The sequence below is a fragment of the Oncorhynchus nerka genome, linkage group LG19, assembly GCF_034236695.1.
Source record: "Oncorhynchus nerka isolate Pitt River linkage group LG19, Oner_Uvic_2.0, whole genome shotgun sequence".
In the NCBI taxonomy this organism is placed as follows: domain Eukaryota; kingdom Metazoa; phylum Chordata; class Actinopteri; order Salmoniformes; family Salmonidae; genus Oncorhynchus; species Oncorhynchus nerka.
Window position 1 is genome coordinate 18,474,522 of NC_088414.1, and position 19,544 is coordinate 18,494,065.

At 45.6% G+C, this 19,544-nt stretch overlaps 1 protein-coding gene across 2 annotated transcripts in view; it reads right to left on the reverse strand.

Moving 5' to 3' along the window:
- Positions 1 to 953: 953 nt before the first annotated feature.
- Positions 954 to 19,544, reverse strand: part of LOC115101135 (ephrin-A5-like) — a 51,379-nt gene continuing 32,788 nt past the window's right edge. The window contains exons 2-5 of one of the 2 annotated variants that reach the window (XM_029620374.2): positions 10,611 to 10,903; positions 5,670 to 5,735; positions 5,454 to 5,534; positions 954 to 5,152 (exon numbers count right to left, since the gene is read on the reverse strand). In XM_029620374.2, the coding sequence (XP_029476234.1) occupies positions 5,028 to 5,152; positions 5,454 to 5,534; positions 5,670 to 5,735; positions 10,611 to 10,903 (565 nt within the window). In that variant the 3' untranslated portion in view covers positions 954 to 5,027. Of the gene's footprint in view, positions 5,153 to 5,453; positions 5,535 to 5,663; positions 5,736 to 10,610; positions 10,904 to 19,544 lie in introns of both variants that reach the window. The other variant, XM_029620373.2, reaches the window with a different exon arrangement.

Here is a 19,544-nt window from a genome sequence, read left to right on the forward strand (position 1 = left end):
ACACTGTGGCTAAATATTTGACCATGCAGAGGAAAGGCTGTACAACCACTGCACAACAGCAGAACCTGAGACGGAGCTCCATTTCCTGACAAAAATTTTAAAAAATATATGTAAAACAATTAGAGAGTGTCATTTCCCCGAATTTGAAACTCTTATTCAAGGTTTCAAAGACCTCTCTGATGAGAGTAGGCTACCTGTCCTGTTGGGGGAGGACGCAGAGAGCCGTGGGTTGGCAGCGCACTACATTGCTGAAAGAGGTGAGAGAGAGTGAGAGAGCGAAAGAGGTGAGAGAAAGAAAGAGGTGAGAGAGAGTGAGAGAAAGAGGACATAGAGAGTGAGAGAGAAAGAGAGGGAGAGTGGAAAGAGAGGAAGGTCAGAGAAAGAGAGGAAAGAGAGAGGGAGGACCGAGAAAGAGAGGGAGAGAGAGGGATAGACACACAGAGAGAAAGGATAATGAGAGAGAAGCCTAGCAGCTTTTGGCAGAGATCCTAAGAAATCACTCAACACATTGCAGGTTCAAGTATGATTGTTTGAAGTTGTGTAGTTTTTCTATTTGGGATTTAACTTCAGATAATAGAATGACAGCTGTTCAGCAGTAAGGAGTGTAAATAAACAACTTTGGATGCCTAACACGTACTGCTTATTGACAGTTATCTTCCATTTTTGTCAAAGAGCAGTAGCTTGTCTCTATTTAATTTTCCATCCACTATTTAACCTTTATTTAACTAGACAAGTCAGTTAAGAACAAATTCTTATTTACAATGACAGCCTACTGGGGAACAGCGGGTTAACTGCCTTGTTCAGGGGCAGAACAACAGACTTTTACCTTGTCCGCTCAGGGATTCGATCCAGCAACCTTTCTGTTACTGGCCCTACACGCTAACCACGAGGCCACCTGCTGCCCCATTAGACAAAGCAGTTCAATTTACGTAAAAAAGAAAAGACATTACAAATTTGAGAGACAATGACAAACAACTTTTATTAAATCATTTTTTTTTGTTGTAGTTAGTCATAGCTGCTCCAACACGTGTATTTACAAATAATGGCCTTCGTATGAAATACATTTGCAGAAAAATCTGGTGAAGCGAGTTAGACCAGGAAGAGAGGGAGGAGTTACAACAGTCTGGGGAGGTGAGGACAATAGGTCTGGGACAAGAGGACAGGGACAGAGGCCAGGGGACAGTAACAGGTACCGAATTCAGGTGAAGAGCTCCTCCAATCAGACTCACTGTTCACCCTGTAACAAAACTGCATCTAATACTCTACATCAACGGTTGAATAGAAAATTACAGTTAACTGATTTAGGACATTGTGATATGCACAGAAAACCAGCACTCAACAAGCTTTACAAAAAAAATGACATTCCATCTCCTGAATTCAGGTACAACAACATGGTGCTACTGACTACTGAAGCTTTATCTGAAACCATTGGAGAGACCAAGGACAAACTAAGCAGGTACAAGAACTCAAAACATCAGGCACCTAAACCACATTCCAGATGAAAATACTACTAAGTAAAGGTCTGGTCAAAAGTGGAGAGCGATAGGAGTGTGGTCTGGTTCTTGGAATGGGCATGGATGGATATAGTGCACTTCCAATAGCAGAGACCTTAACTTCAACCTCCACACACACACACACACACATGCGCACACACACACACACTGCACAGTTGATATTTGAGACGCTTACACATAATGCTAACTGCACGGTGGATTCAGAATTGACAGATATAGACTGTAACATTGATCATGTTTCTCATACAAAAAGACATTTAGAAATGAAATCAACCGTTTTTTTTTTATATCAAACATTTACATTTTTCTCACTAACAACATTAACAATGTCTCCCTTAACTCTGGTTGCCCTTCAAAGAAGTGTGAGAATCACTGCTCTAACACTGTACGTTCTATTAGCCTACGGCTGGATACACAGTACCCATAAGACAAGGTGATCCGTATTTCCCAATGGTCCCCGAAGTGAATGTCGGTGACAATGAATTTTTACTTTTCCTATCTACAGATTTGGTCAAACTGAATCCCACAATGGCAGCCTACAGAGGCAGAGGCTAAATGTATTTCTCACTGATAGTCCATTCGACCCTTTACAAAGGAGGTGAGTGAGTGTCAGTACACTAAATAGACTGTGTATAAGTAAGTGAAGGGACTGAGGGAAATATTTACCGAGTGTTCCTGGGTTTGAGAAGCCGATTTCTATTGATCTCAGCTGGGGCCTCTCTCTCACCTCATCACTCACTCCGGTCCACTGGGCTGAACAGGACACCTCTCTCTCCCCTGCTAGTGAACCTATCCAGAGACTGAACAGGACACCTCTCTCGCCCCTGCTAGTGAACCTATCCAGAGACTGAACAGGACACCTCTCTCGCCCCTACTAGTGAACCTATCCAGAGACTGAACAGGACACCTCTCTCGCACCTGCTAGTGAACCTATCCAGAGTCTGAACAGGACACCTCTCTCGCCCCTACTAGTGAACCTATCCAGAGACTGAACAGGACACCTCTCTCTCACCTGCTAGTGAACCTATCCAGAGACTGAACAGGACACCTCTCTCGCCCCTACTAGTGAACCTATCCAGTGACTGAACAGGACACCTCTCTCGCCCCTGCTAGTGAACCTATCCAGAGTCTTTACAGGACACCTCTCTCGCCCCTACTAGTGAACCTATCCAGAGACTGAACAGGACACCTCTCTCGCCCCTGCTAGGGAACCTATCCAGAGGCTGAACAGGACACCTCTCTCGCCTCTGCTAGTGAACCTATCCAGAGACTGAACAGGAAACCTCTCTCGCCCCTGCTAGTGAACCTATCCAGAGACTGAACAGGACACCTCTCTAGCCCCTGCTAGTGAACCTATTCAGAGTCTGAACAGGACACCTCTCTAGCCCCTGCTAGTGAACCTATCCAGAGGCTGAACAGGACACCTCTCTCGCCTCTGCTAGTGAACCTATTCAGAGTCTGAACAGGACACCTCTCTAGCCCCTGCTAGTGAACCTATCCAGAGACTGAACAGGACACCTCTCTAGCCCCTGCTAGTGAACCTATCCAGAGACTGAACAGGACACCTCTCTCTCCCCTGCTAGTGAACCTATCCAGAGACTGAACAGGACACCTCTCTCTCCCCTGCTAGTGAACCTATCCAGAGACTGAACAGGACACCTCTCTCGCCCCTGCTAGTCAACCTATCCAGAGACTGAACAGGACAACTCTCTCCCTCTCTCTCCTGGTGGTCTTTTCTTTTTCCATTCCAGAAATAACCAACGCATGGCCACCCAGCATGTGGTCTGCAAGGACGCTGCTCCACACGACATCAAAGACACGGCTAAATCATACCAGAGCTGCAGCTGCTATAGAGGAACCTTATGTCCACAACGTTACCACAACCTTCCTGCAAAGTTAGGAGAACTGCGGGGACGTGTGGGTGGATCATCACTGCATAGTCGCTAACCTATCAATATCAATATCAATGCAAGTGTGTGCTGTTTGCCTGGCAGAACCCAAGAATACTACTAAAAACACAATTGAAACTAATCGTGTTAGCTACAGAATGGTGTCATCCCTGTACCTTGTGTTTATAAATGTAAATGTAGTTTGGTAAAGGTTATGACAATGTTTCCAAATGAAGTAGTGGATTGTAATATGGGCTGACTTGTTAGTACGCATATAGTTTGTGTTTACTGTTACAGAGAAGATCACAGTTATAACTCACATTCCTACACCCTGATACAACAAGGGTGTAGGGTGTCTCTGTCCTCTTCCCTGAACTCAGCTGGATAAAAACAATCCAATTCAATTACATTTTGAGTCCAAGCCCAGATATTTAATGTGTACGAGTAATGAAATATAAGCATACCTGTCTTAAACAAAAAGAGAGACTGATGCTTTTTCGTGGTGGGATGTTTTGGGCTTCTCTCTGCTGTAGTTACAGTGACAGAACCAGGATAGTCATCAGAAAAGGGACAGAGCACGAGGACTCAAGAATAAATAGGAAAATACATTTGCCTGACAAAATACCATATCAGCTCCCACGCTCCTCGCAAATATACACCCGTGTTGGCTGCTAAACTTGAATTATGTGATTTATTTCAAAAATACATTAATCAATCACTAATTCCCCCTAAAAGGACAGAAAGTACTAAACATGGGGGCTTATTTTCTCCGGTTAATCTCAAACATCCTCTCCCAGTCTCTGAGTCATTGAATCCGACCCCCATCACCTGAGAGGAACTTCTAATGGACTCTTCAAAGGAAAGAAAACAACAGACAACCCTCCGCTTGGCAACAGGATTTCTCCAAGCTACAACCATGGCTTTGGATCCTTGTTTCACCGTTGATTGGCCAGCATGCCTTGTCCTCATTTTATTGGCCAGTATACCTTGGCCTCATTTGATTGGCTGATCTGATCAGTCACAAGCCTTCTTCAAACGATCAATTGTCATTTGCCACACGACTTCATCATATTCTCAATCAAAGTCATTTGGGGGTTTGGAAAATGTTTTTGTTCCGTAGTTTAATCTTGCAAAATGTTTGGTGTGGCTACAGAGGAGAGAGAGAGAGAGAGAGAGAGAGAGAGAGAGAGAGAGAGAGAGAGAGAGAGAGAGAGAGAGAGAGAGAGAGAGAGAGAGAGAGAGAGAGAGAGAGAGAGAGAGAGAGAGAGAGAGAGAGAGAGAGAGAGAGAGAGAGAGAGAGAGAGAGAGAGAGAGAGAGAGAGAGAGAGATGTGAGCATGTGTGTGTGTGTGTTAGTGTGTGAGAGGGCGTGGGGAGAGCTAATTCAACAGCATACCATGGCCTTCAAATATCAAAATTCACAGGAAAGTAAAATGACAAAAAGGCTTTTGGCATCTTAACTCCCCAAAGCAACGTTTATAAAAAGGACTTCCACTTATAAGTCTCTCCTCTCCCTTGCACTGAGAGAGACTGTCTGTTAAAAAGTGCTCCTTGGGGGTTGTGGGGGGCCTGTGGTCCAGTCAGGGCGGTCCACTCCGCTCTGTCTAAAACCCTCAGGCTGGGCGCTATGAAGACAAGATGGCCGCCAGGAGAAGCAGGGAGGAGGTCACCAGCAGGCCGGCGGTCTGAACCCGGCCCACGGAGTTGACGTCACCTCGGGATGGCTCAGCTGACTCGTGGCTGGTGTCATCTAGATGAAGGGAGGAAAAGATGGAGGAGAGAGGAAAGGAGATAAGAATCATTGGAGAAGAGACATCATTCACATGCAAGACTGAAACATGAATGTGTGAAATTAAGTAGTGGCTTTGACATTCCATAAATTGTCTATGTGACTGACATATTGGACCATTGGAAGAATGGGAAAATAAGAGCCTCTTCGGGATTCTGTTTCAGGAAATACAATTTGTCATTCCTGGATAAACGCACGCACAGGCAGGCAGGCAGGCACACACCCAAAGACACATACACACACTTTATAGAGTCAAACAAACCTCTTGGTTCTAGGGAATTGTCCACTCTCTCATTGACGTCAAAGACCCGATCGTGAACACTGACAGTTTTCACACAATTGTCTGCAACAAAAGGAGTTGGGATGTGAACATTCATAGCGAGCCCAAGATTGATATCAGACTATCACATAATGCAATAAAAGTTGTCCACAGATTGAAAGAATAGAGAATGGCATGTTCTTTCAGAAATACATTTACTTGCTGGTCTGACGAACACCTTCAGTCGTAGGCAACTTCTCCTTCCATTGTCAGCAATGGTGGAAGCTGTGAAAACATTTCAGATATGTTAAGAACAATGCTTACGTACTTCAACGCTAACAGCAAAGACCTGAGAGCTATTCTGTACAGACACACACTACTGTTTTAGAACACCGACTCATTCAAGGATTTTTCTTTATTGTTACTATTTTCTACATTGTAGAATAATAGCGAAGACATCAAAACGATGAAATAGCATATATGGAATCATGTAGTAACCAAAAAAGTGTTAAACATCAAAATATATTTTATATTTGATATTCTTAAAATAGCCACCCATTGCCTTGATGACAGCTTTGCACACTCTTGGCATTCTCTCAACCAGCTTCATGATGTAGTCACCTGGAATGCATTTGAATTAACAGGTGGGCCTTGTTAAAAGTTCAAATGGAATTTATTTCCTTCTTATTACGTTTGAGCCAATCAGTTGTGTTGTGACATGGTAGCCCTATTTGGTAAAAGGCCAAGTCCATATTAGGGCAACAGCTCAAATAAGCAAAGAAACCACTACTAAAGGACACCAATAATAAGATGAAACTTGTTTGGGCCAAGAAATATGAGCAATGGACATCTTTGTGAGATGTGGTGTGGGTGAACGGATGATCTCCGCATGTGTGGTTCCCACCATAAGGCATGGGGGAGGTGTTATGGTGTTGGGGTGCTTTTCTGGTGACACTGTCTATAATTTATTTAGAATTCAAGGCACACTTAACCAGCATGGCTACCACAGCATTCTGCAGCGATACTCCATCCCATCTAGTTCGCGCTTAGTGGGACTATCATTTGTTTTCAACAGGACAATGACTCAACATACCTCCAGGCTGTGTAAGGGGTATTTTACCAATAAGGAGAGTGATGGATTGCTGCATCAGATGACTTGGCCACCACAATCCCCCGACCTCAAACCAATTGAGATGGTTTGGGATGAGTTTGACAGCAGAGTGAAGGAAAAACAGTCAACAAGTGCTCAGCAGATGTGGGAACTCCTTCAAGACTGTTGGAAAAGCATTATAGGTGAAGCTGGTTGAGAGAATTTCAAGAGCGTGCAAAACTGTCATCAATGCAAAGGGTGGCTATTTGAAGAATCTCAAATATAAAATATATTTTGATTTGTTTAACATGTTTTTGGTTACTACATGATTCCGTTATGTTATTTCATATTGATGTCTTCACTATTATTCTAGGTTCTGAAAGGATGCAACTTGTGATGAATGTAGCATAGTGTAGGCCACTTTTACGAATTAGCAATGTTGATCAACACCTGAAACACATTTCAATTGGCTACTGAGTGAGGGCAACATCTGCGACATAGACTTCCATTAGCTTTAAACAACACAAACACCTGCCCCCTTCAATTTTGATTGGCTTTCAAAAGACATCCACACCGGCTACTCAAACGTCTATTGGCTGAAAGAACTGTCTGCACCTGCTACTCAAACTTCTATTGGCTCCAAATGCTGTCCACATCTGCAACACAGAATTTGATTGGCTCAGAGTAACATCACCATCTGCTATGAATGATTTGATTGGCTGCAGAGGCCGTCAACACCTGCCACTGGGTTCTATTAGCAGTAAAGTAGCACAACACTGAAACACAGACGTCTACTCTGGATAACTGAAATATGACAGCTGCTTCACTAAATCCCTATGGTGGCAGGTCACTTCAACTCAGGCCGCTTCACCTTCTGACCTGTCAACAACTAGACAATGTCACCTAGGACGTAGTCACCAAAGTGACAAACTAGACTGCGGGTGTTTCACATTGTGTGATGTCTTGAGAAGCAATAGTTCTGAAGTCCCTATCTCACTTCTATTCTGAAAGTAGGTTGTGACTGAGATCTTGTTCTTGTTGCTAGTTTGACAGACCCTGACCGTGACTGTATTCTTCCCCTCTATAGAATGCCTCTCTTATTCTCCCACCCAGCAACCCCCAACTCTATGGGCCCCTATGTTCTGACCCTGTCATTTCCTGGCCTGCCTGGGGCCTCAAGCTGCTCTTAATCTAGACATAAACCCCCACCCCTCAGGGCACCATCATGCTGTTTGTGTGTGGGTGTGTGTGCATGTGCGTGTGCGTGTGTGTGTGCGTGTGTGTGTGTGTGTGTTTGAGATAGAGAGAGAGCAATACAGTTTGTCTATAGAGTGTCCTATAGCCTATCATCTATCTTGATACACTCTTCTTCCCCGTGAATGATACTGGCAGTCAATTCCTGATAAAAACGAGCCATGTCAGTATTTCCATGACTGAAGACTGAGGTTACGATTTTAAAGCACTTAGCGTGGCTATGAAATATGATAAAAATTGTCTTTAGAACTTGATGTGGAGAGTTATATTGGCAGTGTGGCGTCAATCATGGCTCTTCTGTCTGTGTCAGCGAGTATCGTGTAACTTACCTCACACCCCTACAGTGGCAGGCACTCAGGCCAGACTGTACTAGCTCCCTTTCTATTCCCAGTCAGTCAATCAGACAGACAGAGACAGAGCCTGGACTCCACAATACCCCACACAGCCGTGAGCTGCTTTTCTACGACCCCGTCTCACGCGCTGCGACACTAGATCCCAGGTTAGTCATGCCATGCGGCCGAGTGGAGGAGATTAGCATCCTCTCGTGAACACACACCATCCCATAAACTTCTCACACGTCCACGCACACTATACACATGCAGACACTCCCGAACACACACACACACACACCACCAGACACACACACGCAGACACACACACCACCAGACACACACACACACACACATGACCAGACACAAGCTAGGGGCTCATATGCCGTGTAACTTAAGTCTGGGGTATAGACCGGAGATGAATTGGAGATCTGATATAAATACGATGGGATCAGATGATTCCCTTGTGATCAGTTTGTATCTGTCGGAACAAAGCAAAACCCTAGACAGTGGAACAAACACACTGTTGAACAGGGTTTATCTCATTATCTATGTAGATCTTCAGACTGTGTACGGAGTAGGACCTGGGCTTTTGAAGCTTTACAGCATACAGTCAGCCCTAGTCACACAGAGAGAGACAGACTCTCCACTGTCTCCCCAGATAATTGGATTTCTATCCCCTGAGATTTGGATCACACTTCCCCATTGGCTATTTTAGAAAAACATGCAGCTGTAGCCTGGGAGAAGCCCGGGTTCACATCCAGCCATCAGGACATGCTGAACTTTGACCCCCCCCCCCCCCCCCCCAGGACACCCCTTCTGATCCCCCTGATAGCTTCCTGCAGACATCTGTCTGCCAGACGGACGGACAGACCCAGGGCCAACCGCAGGTGTCAGCCATTTGATTTAACCCACCCCATGTCCCACCGCACCCGTTCCTTTCCTCTCGTCGCCTGGGGGGTTAACTATCCACGGGGGGGGACAAAGGGTTGTCTGTCTGTCCTCTGCGCTGAGTCGTTGTCACCGGCACATGTCAACCCCCAAACACTTGACTTACTTGCTCTAAGTTCTCAGCTCTATTGTCCAGTAGTGTTACAACATGTGCTAGTATCATCTGACAATGTAACTCTTTAGTCATACTTGACAGATCAGACACATGCAATGTGATACTGAAACTGATATCACATGGTTTATTGTGAGATATCCAGCTTTTCTGGAACTGCATAGAGGGACGTTGGAGCAGATTAGTGTACACCTCGGTATGTTCCCCGGGGTGTGATTACGTACACGCCTTTTTGTTATTTCATCCTCCTCGCAGGTGACGTGTTCTTGGTGAAAAACAGCCTCTTTTCTGAGTGAATCTTTAACTGTTGAATAATAATTCTGGGGCAAGGAAGGAAATGCCTTCAGGCCATGTGGCCAGTCTCTCTTTCTCATTCTCTCTCCCCCAGTTTCACTGTAAAAGCCAGTATGGCAATATATACTTGATGGCTATTTTGACTCCATCTTGGCTCTCCTATTAGCACATTAAACAGAGACTGAGAGACATCCTAACGTAAAGTCCATAACCTGCCCCACACCATCCTTTATTCAATCTATCCAATCCAGTAGAATAACATCCTAGGAGATTGGGCAGGTCATCATATCATGTGCCTTTAAGGACTGCCGATTCGTCAGGCAGCTTTCTCCTAAATCACATGACTGGGGTCTGAGGCGTGCAGCTGAGGCCGAGGCTGAGGCTACTGAGGAGTAGGCCTAAGTGAAGCCATCTCTGTAAGAGGAATCAGAAATACTGTAGCCTAGCAGGCCGCCCGGTGCGATCTCTTATTTAGTCTCAGATCTCTGCCTTGTAGGGCTCCGATTCGACTTGTAAAAACATGGCTTCAGATGCTTGTGTTCCAGAGGCCTTCTCACGAGCAGCAGAAAGTTGAGCCTGGCGAGTTTGTAACAAAGTCTCTTCATATGGAGACCATGAGAATGGAGATGTTTTCCCTCTGGCAAATGTTGGGTTATGAACCTCTTTTCCAGGACTAACAAAACACAGTTCTACTTTGCTATTGTTTCCCCCCCCCCAGCAGTCAGTTCCATGCTTGGACCTCAAAATGCTTGGCCTCACATCACACCCTTGAATCGTCTAAGTATGTTGTGTTTTTCCATAGTAGCCAGAGCCCACAACATAATAACTCTTCACTGATATCATAAATGCCCATGCCATGCAGGAAGACTGTGGCAGCTCTCTCTCTCTGCCTTTAAGCAAAGCATTCCTGTATTCCTGTACTGTGGTGCCAACTGTGTTTTTCTATGATATGTAAATGAGTGGTATTCAGGCATACATGGCCCTGATAACTCAATTTGTTGGGGCATGGCGCTTGCACCAGCAGAGTTGTGGGTTTGATTCCCGTACTTTATACTGAATGCTTTTGTTAACTTTAAGCTTATTTGACTATAAGCATGTGCTAAATTACCATAAAGATTACCATTACTCACAGATGTAGTAGTACTCTCTGCCAGGGCGGAACTCGAAGCCCAGAGAGAAGGGGGTGAAGAGCTGGAACTTCTCGGAGAACTTCAGGGGTCCGTTTGGGGAGTGGGGCCTGTTACACTCCCAGCGTTTGAAGCCCTTGGCCGTGTGGTCACAGGAGCTGTAGCCGTCGTAGTTGACCATGTAGAGGACGTAGTGCTCTGTCCGCTCCTCTGGGACAGAGTCCAAGTAGTGGGGACAGAAGACGTCCAGGTAGTCGTTTATACACACGTCGATGTGGTAGTCACCCCGGTAGAACCTGGGAAGGAAAGCAGAAGGGTTATGAGTCTTCAAGACTACAAGGTCTAATAGTATTGCTACTATCACACATTTCCATGACTCTACCGGTCTTGATGTCATCACTGATCTCACACTGTTGGATAGGTAAAGTATACGCAAGAGCTTCATTATGTAGCTCTCACCTAGTGTGTCATGTCAGGTCGGTGATGACTTGGAAAAGGGGAATAACATAAGATACACTAAATGTTTGTGAACTAAAGCCCTAAACTAGAGAAAATGCAACCAGATGTGTTGTGAAAGACAGAGACACTTCAGACTGCCAGGTATGCCAGGTATTCATTCCTGTGGAGTGATGGGAAACACAAATTCCCATAGGCGCCATATACGGTTGCATTTCTGATGCTTTTAGTGGAGCCAGATTGGGATAGGATGGCCGGCACGTCTCAAGAGTCGCTAATGGCCCGAGCTCGGTATCACTGACATACTGCGGATGTCTTCAATACTCCACCTCTGTTCATTGACACACTGGGGCCGGGGGGAACAGGCTTGGAGACCGCGCCTGTGCATGCTGAGCACTGATGATCCCATACGGGTGAACTCACTCTGGCTCTGTGGGAGGTTTCTCAAGTAAGGACTGAGACACACAGGCCAAGGAGCAGATGTTACACCCACCTAACAACCTTTCCAGGTGGGAAAGGTACACTCAGAACTGATTCAGGGTCAGGTGAGAGAGGAGCCTGCGTTGGACGGCAGTGCAGCTGTTCTCACTGACACGTACATTTCCAGGCTTTAAGAGGCATATTTTTCAAATGTATTTTACCTTTATTTAACTAGGCAAGTCAGTTAAGAACAAATTCTTATTTTCAATGACAGCCTAGGAACCGTGGGTTGACTGCCTTGTTCAGGGGCAGAACGACAGATTTGTACCTTATCAGCTCAGGGATTTGAACTTGCAACCTTTCGGTTAATAGTCCAACGCTATAACGGGGCGGCAGGGTAGCCTAGTGGTTAGAGCGTTGGACTAGTAACCGGAAGGTTGCAAGTTCAACCCCCCGAGCTGACAAGGTACAAATCTGTCGTTCTGCCCCTGAACAGGCAGTTAACCCACTGTTCCCAGGCCGTCATTGAAAATAAGAATTTGTTCTTAACTGACTTGCCTGGTTAAATAAAAAAAATAACCACTAGGCTACCCTGCCACCCTGTATAAAGGGTGGTGTGTGTTGGTTGGGACCTGCTGGGGGTATCAGGTTGTCATTATACGGATTGCAAATGTGCTGCAGGATTAGTGACTGTACTACTGGGTTTGGTGTGTGTGTGTGTGTGTGTGTGTGTGTGTGTGTGTGTGTGTGTGTGTCCTATATTATGTGTGAGAGTGTGTCAATGTGTGTGATTCTCATAATTTTTCTCTCAAGTTATAGTCTGGTCAAACACAAAACCAAAGCCTTGTTTTCTCTCTAGTTATAGCCTGGTCAAACATGAAACCAAAGCCTTGTTTTCTCTCCACTTTTCTCATGCTCCAGCTGAGTGCTGTGGCTCCAGGCAGACACAGCAGGGCTTCAATCAGCCTCAGTTTCAGAGGCTTTCACTGATACCATAACTGACAGAGGGCAACCAAACCACAGAAAGCCACCAGTAAGTATCACTTCCTCAGCCAGAGGCACTGTGGGATAGCCAGCATGGTCTGTCCATCTCCTTAAGCTTTTAATGCTACCTTTCAAGTCAACCTGTGTGTACATGTAGATGCTCTCACCTAACTGTCACTCAAATCTGGCCTGAGACCTGCCATAAAGATTAACACGGATTAGAGAAGAGAGTTCGGCTCGATGTTCGTCTGACCGAGAGGTGAGGAGTGGTCACTTTTCTGAACATGACGAGCGGAAGATTTACGTCAGATGAGCTAACAGGGACAGCAGAGAGGATTACTCTGGCCCTCCTGGAGAGTATGCTCACCACAGATACACTGAGAGAGCCTTCCTTGTGAGTGATTAGTGCCCAATATCGATCCACACTGAGCCATATTCTTGAACCATAATGCCGAGACATATGTCTCAGTCTGAAGCTCATTAGCACCTCGAGTGTGAGTTTTCAATCTTTTTGTGAATGTCTTCAGGCTAGAGTAATGCTTCACAACGCACAGACAGAGCTCAACTGGGACATGGGCGTTTTCTCAGAGTCCTTTTGGGAGTTTTGCACAAAAAACAATGTTGGTTACGTTCAAAGTCTCTTACAACGAACATAAATGTAGCAGGAAGTAAATAACGCAGGCTTTAAAACTGACGACAACGTGATTAAGAAATCAACACCTTCATTTGTTAATTCAGTTGTTCAATGTAAAGCCAATAAGAGTTTTAAAAAATAAGACACCCAAATCCTAGCACTGTCGTGTTTGGGATTAATTACGCTTGATTGGCTGAATTACTCACAGCCACTTAGACAGGCTCATGTCTGATTCAGGGGCAAGTACTCTTAACAAAGCACACTCATAACGATAATCCTTCTTTTTACTCCTCTAATCCTATCTTTGCTCCTCTTTCTCCCGCTCTCTTTCGCTCAGGTGACCAAGCACGGGTAATGAATGGTTTACACCCTGGTTCAGAGGAGGAGAGGAGGAGGGAGAGAGAGAGAAAGCCTTCCTGGTGTTTTCTACAACACATGATTACAGTGGGGTCAGAGCAAGGTCAGATTCCAATGGTTTTATAACAATGGGAGAAAAGAGGAGACACTTTCCCTGCCCAGACCACATGAAACTGCTGACCTGTCCCGAACCACATAATGGGACTATAACAACTGTCTAAATACAAACTAAATGGTCATGGGAGCAAACATTTCAAGGTTCAACTGCACTGTCTCTCACATAATTACATTGTTTTCCATTGACAACCTATGAGTCAACAATCATAGCTTAAAGCAATGTGTATTACAGACCACAGTCTCTGTGCTTGGGTTTTAAAATATTTCCTTGATATCTATTCTCCTGACATTTGTTGTGTGTTCTACACACTCGCACAAGCACACACCCCACACGGTATGTAGTTCATATCCTTGACCTCTAGGAGGAGCTCTTTAGGTAGGTCATTTCACTACTGTGGCCCCACAGGGTAGAGGCTAATACATCTGGTCATTTGACCCTGGGCTCTGATGTCAGCATATGGAGTCTATCTTTCCCTCTGCCTGGTGTTCCCCCTCTCCCTCAGGGCAGGAGGACCTGACCCCCATCCACCCGGCCGATCATTCATAGCACTGGGAACCTGTGCCACCAACCCCACCACCAGCCATGGTTCAGACATCATTACCTCCACTGATCAGTGATCACGCACATCTGTGCAGACAAACACACACACACACACACACACACACACACACACACACACACACACACACACACACACACACACACACACAGAGAGAGAAAGGGGCAGACTGGGTGTTGACAGCAAAAATGGATGAGAAAATAGAAACTATTTAAAAAAATACACTTCTCTCTTTTCTTTGTGGTCAATTTCCCTGGGAACAAAAGGTTTTGTCTGAGCTTGTCAGACAAGGGCGAGAGTAACTGGATTTTAGATTGTAAACCCATTGCTGTTTGTGGGAGGTAGGTCCTACATGGCAGGAATATTACAATGAGAGCAACAGAGAGAGAATATAGACAGAATATAGAGTAGGAGAGTGAGAACTAGAGTGCTAAGGAGAGAAACAAAAACAGAAAGAGAAGTTTACAGTAATACTAAGCTGTTTTCCCTGAATGACATCAGAAGTTAAGTCACAGTACAGGACAGGTTAATGAATGATGATGCTATTCTGGTGGTCAAAGGGTCAAATAGGCAGCATGGAGTGAGTGTCACTCAACACACACATACACAACAGGCACACACACACACACACACACACACACACACACACACACACACACACACACACACAAAGACACAGCAGGGCTCCATCACTCACTCAGTGCTTAACCCCAGGGGCTGACAGCTCATACCATAAACCCCTGGTCTCGAGGCAGACCCTCACACAGGTTGCCATCACACTGACTTATGACAGAGCTGTGCTCTACCTCTTTTACACGCACAGGGTGCTCAAATTCAAGGATACACACACACACACACACAGAGAGATCTCAGGGTGTTCTCCGCCTAGCTCAGAAGCCACTTAACTGGAGAACCCCAAGCCTTGTTAAAATAACCCTACTAAATATGGCACACTCAACACCTTGGACAGAACAGGTGTAACATATAGCCCTAGATCATAGAAACAGACGCCTAGATCTACAGAAAACAGAAACATCAATGATGGAGCATGAGCTTGGATCCCAAATAGATTGCCTGTCTAGATGGCTAGATGCTCCCTATCACTATCAGACATTCCACTCAGGAGGATATCAATCTGACACATAAGAGCCTGGCCAGGGGTGAGAGGTCACTGACAGACCATTATTCATCTAGGGCCTCAGTATTTGGCCAATGTCTGAGCCCGGTGACGGGGATGACTCCAGGGTCGTCCATCTTAGGAGCTGCTGTGTAGGTGGCGGGGCTGCTAAGGGACGGAAGGGGAAGTTTAAAATGGTGGATCCATGAGGCTTAGAGCAAACAGAGTGGCCCAGCCCTCTCATTAAACACAAACACACACACACACACAAATTAATACATACATACACAGACACAAAGTAATGGTATAAGCATCTGTGAGTTATACAGGAAGGGTCTACCTTAGTCCGTGTTTGACTAACATGACCCTGATCCCCCTCACCGGGCTGGAGTTTTGACATTTGACCCGTCACTCCGGGGGATTTGAAACCCCCGCGCCACCCTATCACTTTACTGCACCCCAGGGAACTCCAACCCGCCCTGCCCTGGGCCAAACCAACCCTGTATAGTGGTGAGAGAAGAAAAATACAACGTCTGGACTCAATCACCCACCCATGACAAGGCTCCACAGCGTTCACACACACCACCAGTCATCCACTAGTGAGGTCTTACCCATATCACTGTGGGGTAACATTGACTAAGTTGAGTAATAGTGTTCTGTTGGAAGATGGTAAAAAAAACTAAATGACGCTGTTGGATATTTGTTGTGTTCAAGGTTGGGAAAAGTCGGAAAGGCGAAAGACGAGGAGAACAGAAAAGAGAGAAGCAAGGCGAAAAAGAGGGTGAAAAGGAGGGATGAGAAAAGGGGGAAGAAGGAGCAAATTGGGAATAGGAGAGGGAAGGAAAGAGGGATGTGCTCAGGTCAGATGTAACATGGGTAACGTAGAACCAGAGAGGGGTCGGTAGATGCCTGTTAGAGTGTAAGAGGGGGTGGTCCGGCCGCCACTGAGGGGGAACCATTCTGTTCTGTCAACAAACAGCAACAGGCCCAGAAAAAACAGCACATGTAAAATCATGTAAGGGCTAAACATAGAGCGCCCCTCAGAGTGCCAGGCATGCCAGCGCCAAGTCACAACACCTGCCCCCCTCAATCGCACCCCTCTAGGCCCCATAACCCACCTTTCTTCACCCTTACCACTCCAGGAGGACATCATCTTATCCAGGAGGACATCATCTCAAACTCAGCCATTGTGACTTTTCAAAGGGCAAGTTTTATATCCAAATTGAACATTTATATAAAACGGCAACCCACAGCTAATATTCACACCGTGGTCCCATTAAAGAGTGTCATAGCCAAACGCTCACACACAGAAAGTTTAGCGATGCAGCTCATATTGTTCTGAGATCAAGGCCAAAGGACAGCAGGAACAAAAGCCGGTCCTGAATCACAGGCCAAGATCCAGCAGACAAAAGCAGCCCACCCCCGATGTCATGGATGGACCAGCCCAGATAAAAGCAGCCCACCCCCGATGTCATGGGGACCAGCCCAGACATTCCCTTTACCAGCTGGTCACATGCCCCTACAGCACCTGCTCAGGCCTCACTGAAGCCAACACTGACTCATCCTCCTCCTCTCTGTCCTTCAAAACGGATTCCAGATCAGCTCTCCCAATCCCAGCCCTAACACTAACCATTAAAAGAAAAGAAACAAATCTGATCCTGGGCCAGCTGTCTAAGGGGTAATACAAGCCACATGTCACTGGCTGTTTATATATTTGTCCAGGGATGTACAGTGTCTTTCTGGTGATAGAGTAGGTAATAACAGAGCAAGAGAGGTTCTTTTGATAGATCACCTCATGACAGGCCAGTTTCCATCCCAAAGAACATTGAGTCAGACACTTCTCTGTCTGAGGTACGACGCCAAAGGAATAGAGACGTAGAGTAAGACAGATGCTCTGTCTCCCTCAGACCATCCATCCACTCAGTGTTTGATCAGTGTATGTGTGTTATTAAGCCTGACCCAGCAGTTTGGATCTCATCTCAGTATCGTTATGGACGGCAGAGCTGAGCACATGTTCAGGTTAAAGAGCCTTCCTTTCATCTGGGCATGGTTCCGTCTATACCAATCCCATCCACACAAAAGGCTGTGTGAAAATGTGTAGGCTATGTGTACGTGTGAATGTGCATGCGTGAGTGCATTTATTTGTGTGTGTGTGTGTGTGTGTGGGGGGGGGGGGGGCAGGCTTTTTGGCTATGTACTGCTGCCAGTTTCAGAAGGAGGGCTGTGTGCTGAATCATTATCACTGGGTTTTAGTGAACCGACTGTAGTGATTAGCCCCAGACACTGAACCATGGGCCACCTCATTTACCACACCACTTGATGTGATTGTTATTGGAGTGGAGATACTACCCTGCTGTGCAAACGCCACCTTTCCTCTCCTCTCACTTCTGCACAGTCACTAAGTGTCCTTGCCTCAGAGAGAGAGGGAGGGAAAACGAGAGAGAGATAGGCGAGTTAGTGATAAAGCGTGAGGCAGAGAGAGATAGAGGAAGGAGAAAGGAGAGAAGAACAAGTGTGTGAGAGGGAGAGAGACAAGAGAGAGAAAGAGAAGAGAAAAATAGGGGCAGGTGAGAGAGAGACAGAAGAGGAAAGAGAGATGTGCAGTTCCAGCAGGCCTGGAGCACAGTGGTGTGTACATAAATACACCCCCCTTGTGAATGACAGGCATGCTAGTCCCTCATCTACCCCATGTGGAGAGAGGAGCAGGGAGGCTGCAGCCATCTTAACCCTTACTGTCAGCTCACTTACAGCCCTACAGAACAGAACACTGCTGCAGGCGCTCACTGTCATGGCTATTGGCTAACCTCTACACCATCTTAAAACCCTAACTGCCCAGTAACCATAGTGATCCTGAAACAGTAAATGCATAAAGCCTGTATGTCATCATCTCTACACATTACCATTCGTGCCTTCTATATGTTCTGATTGTTCTATATGTTATTCATGTTCTATATGTTCTGCATGTTCTAAATGTCCTGCATGTTCTATATGTTCTGCATGTTCTATATATTCTATATGTGCTGCATGTTCTATATGTTCTGCATATTCTATATGTTCTGCATATTCTATATGTTCTGCATGTTCTATATGTCCTGAATGTTCTATATGTTCTGCATGTTCTATATGTTCTTCATGTTCTATATGTTCTGCATATTCTATATGTTCTAAATGTCCTGCATGTTCTATATGTTCCTCAAGTTCTGCATGTTCTATATGTTCTGCATGTTCTATATGTTCTCCATATTCTATATGTTCTGCATGTTCTATATGTTCTTCATGTTCTGCATATTCTATATGTTCTGCATGTTCTATATGTCCTGAATGTTCTATATGTTCTGCATGTTCTATATGTTCTTCATGTTCTATATGTGCTGCATGTTCTATATGTTCTTCATGTTCTGCATATTCTATATGTTCTAAATGTCCTGCATGTTCTATATGTTCCTCAAGTTCTGCATGTTCTATATGTCCTGCATGTTCTATATGTCCTACATGTTCTATTTGTACCCCATGTTCCATATGTTCTGCATGTTCCATATGTTCCTCATGTTCTATATGTTCTGCATGTTCTATATGTTCTGCATGTTCTATATGTTCTGTATGTTCTATATATGCTGCATGTTCTATATGTTCTGCATATTCTATATGTTCTGCACATTCTATATTACATTTACATTTAAGTCATTTAGCAGACGCTCTTATCCAGAGCGACTTACAAATTGGTGCTTTCACCTTATGACATCCAGTGGAACAGCCACTTTACAATAGTGCATCTAGGTCTTTTAAGGGGGGGGGAGGGGGAGAAGGATTACTTTATCCTATCCTAGGTATTCCTTAAAGAGGTGGGGTTTCAGGTGTCTCCGGAAGGTGGTGATTGACTCCGCTGTCCTGGCGTCGTGAGGGAGTTTGTTCCACCATTGGGGGGCCAGAGCAGCGAACAGTTTTGACTGGGCTGAGCGGGAACTGTACTTCCTCAGTGGTAGGGAGGCGAGCAGGCCAGAGGTGGATGAACGCAGTGCCCTTGTTTGGGTGTAGGGCCTGATCAGAGCCTGGAGGTAGTGAGGTGCCGTTCCCCTCACAGCTCCGTAGGCAAGCACCATGGTCTTGTAGCGGATGCGAGCTTCAGCTGGAAGCCAGTGGAGAGAGCGGAGGAGCGGGGTGACGTGAGAGAACTTGGGAAGGTTGAACACCAGACGGGCTGCGGCGTTCTGGATGAGTTGTAGGGGTTTAATGGCACAGGCAGGGAGCCCAGCCAACAGCGAGTTGCAGTAATCCAGACGGGAGATGACAAG